Genomic DNA, 12,884 nt, shown 5'->3' with positions numbered 1-12,884 from the left:
TTAGCAGTATTTCAAGCATATATAATTTGAAAGATCAGATGACTATTTGGATATCATGGCATATGTTCCAATTAAGAGATTTAATGAAAGTTCTTTTTAAAAAAATAATTCAAAATAATTTTCATTTTCTAACATGATGGATTTTAAATACAAAACAATAATGATAACCAAAACTTGAACACATAAAAGATAAGGACAAATGTCTAGAATTTCATCGTACCACCAAAATAAGATTCCTGTTAGTGTTAGAATTGTTTTTCTCAATATATCTGATGCTATTTTTGTTTGGTGAGAAGAAATCTGCAGTGCCAAGTGGCTTCTGTTTGCTTTGTCCTGAGAAGTGCTGAGTAAATATCTCACAGTCTGTGACCATAGAGCTGACGTCCCCAGTTCAATAGTCCCTAAAAAATACAGACCAATTCTTCATGATTTTTTTAACCTTTCAATGGTGGATGAGACTCTATATTCCCTGAACACCACTTTTGACATATAAACAACATACACCCCTTGGTGCTGAAATGGGTCAGGCCGGAAGACCGAATCAGCTTTGCGTGTGAGGAGTGGATGTGTGTTTATTCAATGTGAATGAAATAATGCAATGAGGTGTATTGCCGTCGCCTATACTTCACTTCCATATCTCCTGCTTGGACGATAGTGCTGCGTCTGCTCTTGAGCTGAGAGTTGAAGAGGAAGGATAAGGGAAGATTTGTACGTGTCGGAGCAGATGTCAGTTAAAATTTGGGGAATATTTGAAGCGGATGAGTCAACCTGCGGTGAAGAGGAACACTGTTTTGAGTTTACGTTTCACGGCTAAAAAATGGAAGAATGTCGAGAAGGAAATGGAGCTTAGCAGACGTCAGTTTCATAACTACGGGTTTGATTTGTGTAGGTAGTATTATAGACCTTAGATGATAGCAGACGCCAGATTTGATAATTGATGACTTATGGGAAATCTGCAGCTTGGAGCAGACGTCAGCTGAAATTAAAGAATGAAAGAATTATTTAATGGTGATCAGGTTTATTATTTGGGAATTCCATTGTGCATTCAAAGATGCTTAATGCAGGTGTTAGATTGAAAAAAGTGAAGGATTATTTTGTGGTTGTAAATATGTGGTGAAATTCAACTGTGGAGACACAGAGACACAGGAGGTTACTAATCAATCAATATTGGAATTTAAAGCACCTCTGTGGAATAAATCAGTTTGAACTATGGATTACGTGAGTTATCGCCCGTCTTCAGTTTGGCTGATTTCATGAGGGATACAAGGGATTATCACATGAAAGGATTATCCAACTGATTCAGGATTAGTGACGATTTGAAGGATTATATGACATGGTGGCTGGAAATGAAAGGAAGGATTTAGCATGAAGCAGAAAAATACAACCAACATGGATGTAAGTGTGACTTGTTTATAAGATTGTGTAAGATAAAGATTAATTATGATAACACCAAAGTTGCATGGGAACTCGGTGGGGGGTTCTTGTTAGGAATAGTTTTCCAGCAGTCTATGCTTGTCATAAGCGCTGACTAAATGGATCTGGAAGTTGTCTTTGGTGATTTGGCTTATTTGCATGTCATGATGTAGTTGATAATACCAATCACTGGATTGTCTGGTTCAGATTCATTTACACTCTGCCATCATATAGCTGGAATATTGCTGAGTGTGGGGTTAAACAACACACACAATATTGATGTTAGTATAATTATTTGTTTTCAAGACTATGATCGATTTTTAAGAGTCATCCGAAATACTTGAAACTTAAGAGAATCCTTTGTGATCTTTTTCAGTGTGGGTTTAAGAGTTGAAAAACATTATCTGTTTCTTCTTCTGAAGAAACAGATGGTGTTCTCTTCAGGGATTTCATACAAAACAAAACTCATCGTGTGAAGTAATTCAGCTGTGCTTCATGTTCGTAGAAGTGGGGAAAAGATCCCCTACGTCTTGTTAGTGAGCTTAAAGGAGCCCTTTCTGCAATAATAAGTGATGAATGTGTCACAATATTTTGGAACACATCGCTGTCTTCATGTGTTATTTATGTCCCGAAAACATATTTGAGACATTTGAGTTTTGTGTGTGAATGAGTTGAGGATGTTTGTTTTGCAGTGTCCACTGAAATGTGATTTCAAGGCTGTGTTTAACCTGTGAAGATCTGGGTTAGAACTAATCTTCAGCATCCCATGCTTGCCGAAAGAGGCGACTAATGGGATCGGGTGGTCAGGCTCGCTGACTTGGTTGATACATGTCATCGTATCCCAATTGTGTAGATCGATGCTCATAGTGTCAAGCACTGGATTGTCTGGTCCAGTCTTGATTATTTACAGACTGACATCATATAGCAGGAATATTGCTGTTTGCATAAAAAATAGATATTTGAAAATACTGTGAAACCCTGTTTATTGTATCACAATTGCGTAGATCGATACTCATGATGTCAAGCACTGGAGTGTCTGGTCCAGATCACTTATTTACAGACCGCTGTCACATAGCTGAAATATTGCTGAGTGTGGCGTTAAACAAACAAACAAAGGTGTGTTTTGTTATGGGAGTGTCACCCGGAAACAGGATTTTGTTTTGAGGCCTCAGTTCGAGTGGGTGCAGCTGTAAGTCTATGTACCTATGGTTAAGCATGTTCCCTGAAGTGTTGACTGCCAGGGGAACAGTTGGACCTGTTACTGTAAGGCAGTTCCTCCTGAGACAGATGTCTGCCCTGTGTTATGGGGCATGTACTGGGCAACAAGGACATTTCTCATTGTAAATAGTGTGATGTCAAACAATGTTGGTTGGTTGGTTGGTTTGTTGTTTAACACCGCACTCAGCAATATTCCACCTTTATGACGGCGGTCTGTAAATAATCGAGTCTGGACCAGACAATCCAGTGATTAATATCATGAGCATCAATCCACGCAATTCGAATCGATGACTTGCATCAACCAAGTCGTCAAGTCTGACCACTCGATCCTGTTAGTCGTCTCTTGGGACAAGCATAGTTGCCTTTTGGAGTGCAAGAATGGGTTGCTGAAGACCTATTCTACCCCGGATCTTCACGGGCCTCAATGAAGTAAATTGGGTAGATAATGATATCTGAATTTTGTTACAGATGTTGAAGAATAATTATTGCTAGTCATCTTTTAAGTAGGCATTCAAATTATTTTTTTAAATATGTGTTCAAGGATTATTGGTCTTCAGCATTAGCACTGAGAAGGGGCTTTGCACCACCACTTAAGCACATTAATGAGAAGCTATGCTCCACATCCTAAGCACATTGAGAAGGGGCTTTGCACCACCACTTAAGCACATTAATGAGAAGCTATGCTCCACATCCTTAGCACATTGAGAAGGGGCTTTGCACCACCACTTAAGCACATTAATGAAAAGCTATGCTCCACATCCTAAGCACATTAAGAAGGGGCTTTGCACCACCACCTAAGCACATTAATGAGAAGCTATGCTCCACCACCTTGCTATGCACGTTAAGAAGGGACCATGCTCCACATCTTAAGCATATTAATGAGAAGGGGCTATGCTCAACCACCTAAGCACGTTAAGAAGGGGCCATGCCCACATCCTAAGCGTATTAATGAGAAGGGGCTATGCTCCACCACCTAAGCATGTTAAGAAGGGGCCATGCCCACATCCTAAGCGTATTAATGAGAAGGGGCTATGCTCCACCACCTAAGCATGTTAAGAAGGGGCCATGCTGCACATGCTAAGTGTATTAATAAAAAGAAGAAGCTATGCTCCACCACCTATGCTCCACTGTCGACACCAATGTAATGTTGTATATAGTGATATGTGCAACTGCATCTGACTCTATTAAATATGTAGTGGATATTTGGCTTACATATGTATATCTCTTCTAGCGACTGTACAAAATTGATATTTTCATGAATTCCTTAGCCATGCATGAATATGTCACCTATTTCAAGTCATGAGATGCACTAAACTTGTTTTTTGCCAAGGAAATCAGATGTTCAATTTATTATGTATGTTGTCACTGATCTTACATGTCATTGTCTGAAAACCATTGTGTCAATCAGGATGCCGGAGAGTAGTTCCAGCAAATAGTGTTATTTCACTTGAGTGGAAGAAATCAAGTTGATATTTTCAGATATAGTGTTTCAACTCAAGAACATAATAAATGGTAACCGTTTAGTCTTACATTGATACACATCATTTGATTTAAGTTTGCAGAGAAATGACTTTATGTGAACTATAGATTAAGCCAGTGATATCGATGTTATACGCTTCAGGGGTGTCCAATCTGAAGAGATAAATATTGTTATTCCATCACTACAAGGGAATAACACAGGTATAAATTGTCTCTCCATATAAGAAAACGTATTCCATGTCAAGTATCGATTAAGCCAGTGATATCAATGTTATACGCTTCAGGGGTGTCCGATCTGAAGAGATAAATATTGTTATTCCATCACTACAAGGGAATAACACAGGTATAAATTGTCTCTCCATATAAGAAAACGTATTCCATGTCAAGTATAGATTAAGCCAGTGATATCAATGTTTTCACTTCAGGCGTATCCGATCTGAGGAGATAAATATTGTTTTTCACAAGGGAATGACACAGGTATGAATTAAACAAATGAAAGATCAATGTGTTATAACAGTTGTCCTCTGACAGGCTTTTTCCACCAGTTAAAAGATTTACCCCAAAAATCCATTTGACAAGATGCCAAGTTTTTTTACCACAGACATTTGGTCTGTTCAACTCAACCACTAGGACACAGAGGTGAAGAAGACGATAAAATGATAAATCCGTAGGTGGTACGTATGTTTTAAGAGGAGAAAATAACCGTTAGCGTTGGACTGGGAGGCCTGGAGATTGGTTAATGGTTATGGGTTCAGGATAAATATTGTATATTGCCTGGGTAATTTCACCTCTCTGTGTTGCCTCCATTGTTTGTTTTCTGTTCCATATTTTGGTTTTCAGAAGGAAAATCATTTGGGAAAGATGGTGATTGGAAAGTCAGTGATGGGAAGTATTTGTTATGGCTGTAAAAAATATTTTTATGAATCTGTATGCATGCTTGCCCACATGTTTGAAAGTGAATCAGTTATCTAACACAGGATGTGGTTGTTGATGATGGTATGTTCGGGAGTAATTTATTTATTGAGAATTTGATTACTGTGTTGATAACACCCAGGTAGGAAGTTTAGTGTAATTATTATAATCAGCTGTAAGAGGGAAGAGCATGCTTGAAATACCGAACTTGTATTGCCTAAATTTAAATTATATCTGTTGATTAGGCTTTTTATCTGATTTAGATAACTAATTAATTTGGGTTGGACTTAGAATACCTGAATAATTTTCAGCTATTAAAAGGAGATGTGCCAAGGCACTGGTGCACAAACAGGTGTTATGACTGTCATAAGTCAGTGTAGAAGTAGGTGAGTCATGCATTGTTTGCCTAACTCCATACTAAACATGGACTTGTGATTGTCATAACGCCCATACTAAACATGGACTTGTGATTGTCATAACTCCCATACTAAACATGGACTTGTGATTGTCATAACGCCCATATATAACATGGACTTGTGATTGTTGTATCTCTCATACTAAACATGGACTTGTGATTGTTGTATCTCTCATACTAAACATGGACTTGTGATTGTCATAACGCCCATATATAACATGGACTTGTGATTGTCATAACGCCCATACTAAACATGGACTTGTGATTGTCATAACGCCCATATATAACATGGACTTGTGATTGTCATAACGCCCATATATAACATGGACTTGTGATTGTCATAACTCCCATACTAAACATGGACTTGTGATTGTCATAACGCCCATATATTACATGGACTTGTGATTGTCATAACTCCCATACTAAACATGGACTTGTGATTGTCATTACTCCCATACTAAACATGGACTTGTGATTGTCATAACGCCCATACTAAACATGGACTTGTGATTGTCATAACGCCCATATATAACATGGACTTGTGATTGTCATAAATCCCATACTAAACATGGACTTGTGATTGTCATAATGCCCATACTAAACATGGACTTGTGATTATTGTATCTCTCATACTAAACATGGACTTGTGATTGTCATAACGCCCATATATAACATGGACTTGTGATTGTCATAACGCCCATACTAAACATGGACTTGTGATTGTTGTATCTCTCATACTAAACATGGACTTGTGATTGTCATAACGCCCATATATAACATGGACTTGTGATTGTCATCACTCCCATACTAAACATGGACTTGTGATTGTCATAACGCCCATATATAACATGGACTTGTGATTGTCATAAAGCCCATATACAACATAGACTTGTGATTGTCATAACGCCCATATATAACATGGACTTGTGATTGTCATAAATCCCATACTAAACATGGACTTGTGATTGTCATAATGCCCATACTAAACATGGACTTCTGATTATTGTATCTCTCATACTAAACATGGACTTGTGATTGTCATAACGCCCATATATAACATGGACTTGTGATTGTCATAACGCCCATACTAAACATGGACTTGTGATTGTTGTATCTCTCATACTAAACATGGACTTGTGATTGTCATAACGCCCATATATAACATGGACTTGTGATTGTCATCACTCCCATACTAAACATGGACTTGTGATTGTCATAACGCCCATATATAACATGGACTTGTGATTGTCATAAAGCCCATATACAACATAGACTTGTGATTGTCATAACGCCCATATATAACATGGACTTGTGATTGTCATAACGCCCATATATAACATAGACTTGTGATTGTCATAACACCCATACTAAACATGGACTTGTGATTGTCATAACTCCCATACTAAACATGGACTTGTGATTGTCATAAAGCCCATATATAACATAGACTTGTGATTGTCCTAACTCCCATACTAAACATGGACTTATCGAATATCGTATCTCATAGACTAAAACATTTGGGGAATCCAACCCGGGTCTTTGGCGTGACGAGCGAACGCTTTAACTTCTTAGCTACCCCCGCCCTCTGGCCAATCAGAAGGCACTTCTAGAGCCTCACTGACTTGGTGTTAATGGTATCGTGTTATTCACGCTACGGACACAGCAAATTAAGACCTGCCATGATAAGGACATTTCTCCACTTATGGTTTCTCAGATGAGTTCTTGCAATGCATCATCTTCATTTCATGGAAATCTGATGCATATTGATAGAAACTTTCAACTGAATGTGAGAGCGTATCACAGCTACCAATATGGGACATTTCTCAAGTGTTCGCTTCAATTCATTGTCCACACTTCACGGCAGTGTGATGCATATTGATAGAGACATTCAAATAAATGTGAGAGAAATATTCAAACTTGTTCGATGAAGTTTGACAATTATTTAGATTCTAGGTGAGGACCTTTGTTTTGAGCCACGATGTTGAAGATGTGATCGTTAATGATGATGATGATGATGATGAGGTCATGGACTTGTGTGATGAAGTTTGGGTATAAATGACTAAGATGTTTTCTTTGTGTTGTTTTTACATGGCCGTCTCATGCAAGTATGATGAAAATGAAATGTAGACCATTTATGAAATAGTAAAATTCTGGGTTCCATGAAAAGATGTTACCCATTTTTCAACAGAATTAAATGAATTTCTCTGTGGTATTCCATGTGAATTTAAGGATTAGATGTAGGGTCGGTCGAAGTGTTCGTAAAAAATATACAAAATGAGTTTGGTGATTTACTCCATGTCTTTCTCAATAGTACAAATGAAATGCCATCATTGCCAAGGGACATAACTCCTTATTCTGTGGAAGGGTTATGGGGTAGCTTTGTGGTAAAGCATACACTCATGCCCTTCGGTTTCCCTCATGGGAACAATGTCTGAACCTCATTTCTGGTGTCCCCATCGTGAAAAGCTATGTAACATCAACTCCCCCAGCCATACTTTGTATTTTGGTTCAAGACAATAGCCCTGGAATATGGCTAAGAATCTAAAGCCATAAACTCCCGCTCACTAAAACAAGGGACCCCGTGTGGAATCTGGGTAACAAGTGGCCCCCAGCAACCTATGCTGGTCATAATAGGCGACTCAATGGATTAGGTGGTCAGGTTCGATGACTTCGTTGATGGCACGCCATTGTACCCCAATGATGTGGATTGATGCTCACAATATCATTCACTGGATTGTCTGGTCTAGACACGATTATTTACAGTTCGCCATCATAAAGCTGGAATTTTGCAGAGTGCCGCATTACTTACAGACACAGGGCAGTCTAGGGTAGTCTAGTGGTTAAAGCGTTCGCTTGTCACGGCGAAGACCCGGGTTCGATTCCCGACATGGGTACAATGTGTGAAGCCCATTTCTTGTGTCCCCCACTGTGATATTGCTAGAATATTGCTAAAAGCGGTGTAAAACCATACTCACTCACTCACTTGTAGACACACAGACACACACACACACATGTCAAACACACATGCATGCTCACACAGGCAGGCACACAAAAACAAGGGCCAGTCTATGATGAGAAACATGGCAATGAAGTATGGCCCCCATGAGAATCAATACGGTAATGGGTTTGAATGTTTGAAGTTCGTGAATTTTTGTTTCTTTCATCAACAGATCAAGGTTAGTGAAAATTGATTGGATAGGCGCCATTAGGCACTGGTTGGCCAGGAATGTCTAAAACATTCTACAGTGTGAACTTTGGTCTTTCTATGACTGTATTCCCAGCGGAGTGGATTTTTTAAATCCATATGTTTGGAGTCTGGAGTTCGCAAACTGTACAAACAAATTTTGTATTTTGTGAAAGATCAAACTGATGGTGTAAGCCTCATTGACCACCTGGAATGTTGCAATATTTCTCTGGTGTCCATGGTGATGGTCTCTGTGGAATGATGAAATGTTCCAGGTATCAAACAAGATTTGATGTGTGAATAGGGCTCAGATTGTTGGAGGGGATGACATTGACTCCAAAGAAGAAAATTACCCACGCAGATCCGGGGAAGAATAGGTCTTAAGCAACCCATGCTCGCCATAAAAGGCAACTATGCTTGTTGTAAGAGGCGACTAATGGGATCGTGTGGTCAGACTCGCTGACTTGGTTGATGCATGTCATCGATCCCAAATGTATGGATCGATGCTCATGATATCAATCACTGGATTGTCTGGATCAGACTCGATTATTTACAGATCGCCGTCATATAGCTGGAATATTGCTGAGTGCGTCGTTAAACAAACAAACAAATAAGAAATAAGTGTCAGTACTTCTGGGAATAGTTTTTGAGCACGGGTGGCCCCTTATTCTAGGGCACCGCAGTTGGCTGTGTAGAGCTGTGTTCCTAAGGTATGCCAGAAACCTGTGATTGTGGGTTCGAATCCTGGTTCACCCTGATTATGGTTTACAGTTTGTCAGCACCAAACCCATGATAATGGGTTTCACCAAATTTGTAAACTTGTAATTTGTAAGACATTCCTCACTTCTGGAGTTCTCCCCCACCTTCTCAGTGGCTGAGGGGGCACGGGTAGCCCAGTCGTCTAAGGCGCCGCAATTTGCTGTGCATAGGTGCGTCCCTTGGGCACGCCAGAAACCTGTGATTGTGGTTTGAATCCCGGTTCGCCCCAATTATGTTTCTAGGTTTGTCAGCACCATACCCGTGCTCGTGGGTTTCACCGAAGTGGTAAATGTCTAAGACCTGCATCACTTCGGGCTTTCCTCCCACATTAAGCTGACACGCCGTGATATAACTGGAATACTGTTAAAAGGGGCGTTAAACCCAACTCACTCACTCACTCACTCACTCACTCACTCACTCACTCACTCACTCACTCACTCACTCACTCACTCTCACTGGCTGAATATTTCTGTCCACTTGATATTATGAAATTATTGTGCATGGAACTACAGGTGTGTCAGGATTTACCAAATGTTTGGTCTGTGATCTACGAGGAAATGTTATGGTTATGTCAATACTTGTCCAGGTAAATCAATAACTTAACTGAGCTTTCAAAACTGAACAGAATATAACTAGACTGTTAAACATAGATTGGAAGAGTGTTGCAATAGTCTTATGACTATCACAGTACTTTTGCAATAGTAAACATCCTAGACAAGAGGCCAATCTACGTCCAGGGTACCCGACTCCCTATCCCCTGACCCAATACGCGATTGCGTCAAGACTTGGGTACAAAATGTCTGATTAGGAGTTGTTTTACCAGACCCCTGGCCAAAAGTATTTAGCTACTTCTCTAAAACAATCTGGTCGTGCATACACTGAAGTTGACTGAAGCTTTGTCTTTACTCAAAATATATAAAAGTCAGAAGGAATGTGCGTATAGTCAGAAAGATATGCGATCATTAGTGACTGCTCAGTAAACATGGAGTAATAGTAGTGAATTTTTCTCATTAAACGATATATCATGTGACTAACTACAGGTCTGGGTAGTCCTGTGGGTATCAAGACCTACACTGTACCCACCTGACCCTAGTTCTCGAGTTGCCCTTCCCAACCCTTAACTGCGGGTCTGGGTAGTCCTGTGGGTATCAAGTCTTACACTGTACCCACCTGACCCTAGTTCTCGAGTTGCCCTTCCCAACCCTTAACTACGGGTCTGGGTAGTCCTGTGGGTATTGAGTCCTACTCTGTACCCACCTGACCCTAGTTCTCGAGTTGCCCTTCCCAACCCTTAACTACGGGTCTGGGTAGTCCTGTGGGTATCAAGACCTACACTGTACCCACCTAACCCGAGTTCTCGAGTTGCCCTTCCCAACCCTTCACTATGGGTCTGGGTAGTCCTGTGGGTATCAAGTCCTACACTGTACCCACCTGACCTGAGTTCTCGAGTTGCCCTTCCCAACCCTTCACTATGGGTCTGGGTAGTCCTGTGGGTATCAAGTCCTACTCTGTACCCACCTGACCCGAGTTCCCGAGTTGCCCTTCCCAACCCTTAACTACGGGTCTGGGTAGTCCTGTGGGTATCAAGTCCTACTCTATACCCACCTGACCCGAGTTCCCAAGTTGCCGGTCCCAACCCTTAACTGCGGGTCTGTGTAGTCCTGTAGGTATCAATTCCTACTCTATACCCACCTGACCCGAGTTCTCGAGTTGCCCTTCCCAACCCTTCACTATGGGTCTGGGTAGTCCTGTGGGTATCAAGTCCTACTCTATACCCACCTGACCCGAGTTCCCGAGTTGCCCTTCCCAACCCTTAACTACGGGTCTGGGTAGTCCTGTGGGTATCAAGTCCTACTCTATACCCACCTGACCCGAGTTCCCAAGTTGCCGGTCCCAACCCTTAACTGCGGGTCTGTGTAGTCCTGTAGGTATCAATTCCTACTCTATACCCACCTGACCCGAGTTCTCGAGTTGCCCTTCCCAACCCTTCACTATGGGTCTGGGTAGTCCTGTGGGTATCAAAGTCCTACTCTGTACCAACCTGACCCGAGTTCCCAAGTTGCCCTACCAACCCTTCAACATGCCACAATAGTAACCCCTTTCCATGAGTGTAAGGGCCTGTTAGGTGGCCGCGTGGTTCAGGTGTTGACTGATGCACCAGTAGCCTGTGTTTGCCTTCCTATGTTAACTGTGAGCGCAGGCTGCGACATTGCTGAATCAGCACAAACTGTGGCTGCTGGTTCTGGGAATATAGGCAGTGTTGACACATGAGAAATGAATGTGACAAGAGGTGGGTGTAGTGAGTTTGATTCAGCTGGTGGCAGTTCCAGGAGGCTAGTGGACAGACAAGGACTAGACCTTCACACGAGGTAGGCAATGTGCTGTACAATATGTGGTGTTCATTGTGTCACAAAGACTCGTCTGTCGTGTTGGGCAGTTAGAGTCCGGAGTCTGAGAGGAAATGTGAGACTGATGTTTGCATCGTGAGATTCATAGAGACCCCATAGCATATGTTGACTAAATCAGTTCCGCGTTCCGTACTCATCCCCTTCTCAGCTCTAACAGCCCGTTCTGGTCCGTTGTTCAGCTCAAATTGGAACTTTAGAGTTCCTTGTGTTATTTGTAATTGAACCTTATACATTACTGTAAATCTTGATATTAACGCGAGCGTGCATTAAATGCGAAAAATGTGAGTGGTCTTTGCTCACATTATTAAACATCGCATTTTTATATCAACAATAAGACATTTGGATAGCAGAAATCCCAACTTAGACATACGCTGAAAACAAACAACTATGTATTCCACATCACTGTTTATTGAGCAGCACTTGTTACAAGTATATAAACAATGTCATTCAAGCACTAATTACATCCTGTGAATTGTCACTGCTGGGGTCAAGACAAGCGTTCTACTCACTTATGTCACCACTGATCACACCTGCAAGTCCAGACAGACGCCACTCAACACAGTGTCTTTGCTCTTTGCGACTGCATCAAAGGCCGACACGAGCCAGCACGCACATATTGTTTTAGCTGTAGTACTCTACTCAGTGCTAATAAGCGGTGCTATTTGGTGTGTGATTGGATTAATGTAAGGTTGGATTAAGGTGAGGATTCTCCTGTAAACCTGACAGAGGACATTTTGTTTAGATATAAATCCACTGATGCTTGAGAGGAGGGGGTGTTGCATTAATATTGAGTCACATTTTTTGCTAGGGGCCAGCAGTTGCATTCTTTTGGAGACGCATGAATTTCACGTTTTACAGTATTTTGGGCAGTATAAGTTAGTTTATGTATGTCTGAGTAGGCTCCCTCAATGCCTATTATAAACTTGAACTAAACCTTCCGTAGCGAACATCTCCTTACATATACATATATATCAGAATATTGCACATTTATCTCAAAATATTGCAATATTTTAACAAAAGTGTTAAACCATTAATTGCAATACATCAATAGTATTGTTTGTTTTTATTGTTTGTTCGTTGTTAAATGCCACACTCA

General features: G+C 40.8%; 1 protein-coding gene across 3 annotated transcripts in view; it reads left to right on the top strand.

Moving 5' to 3' along the window:
- The window catches only part of LOC124131246 (colorectal mutant cancer protein-like), a 136,749-nt gene that overhangs the window by 71,176 nt on the left and 52,689 nt on the right, over positions 1-12,884 (top strand). Inside the window, exon 1 of one of the 3 annotated variants that reach the window (XM_048395198.1) lies at positions 526-1,395. The exons of the other annotated variants lie outside the window; for them this stretch is intronic. Coding sequence (XP_048251155.1) covers positions 1,366-1,395 — 30 coding nt within the window. The 5' untranslated portion in view covers positions 526-1,365. Of the gene's footprint in view, positions 1-525; positions 1,396-12,884 lie in introns of those variants that run through there. 3 annotated transcript variants of the gene reach the window in all.

This window comes from Haliotis rufescens, unplaced genomic scaffold (assembly GCF_023055435.1).
Source record: "Haliotis rufescens isolate VD_foot unplaced genomic scaffold, xgHalRufe1.0.p SCAF_14, whole genome shotgun sequence".
Taxonomy (NCBI): Eukaryota; Metazoa; Mollusca; class Gastropoda; order Lepetellida; family Haliotidae; genus Haliotis; species Haliotis rufescens.
Note: the sequence above shows the minus strand (reverse complement) of the source record. Positions and strands in the feature narration are given on the sequence as shown.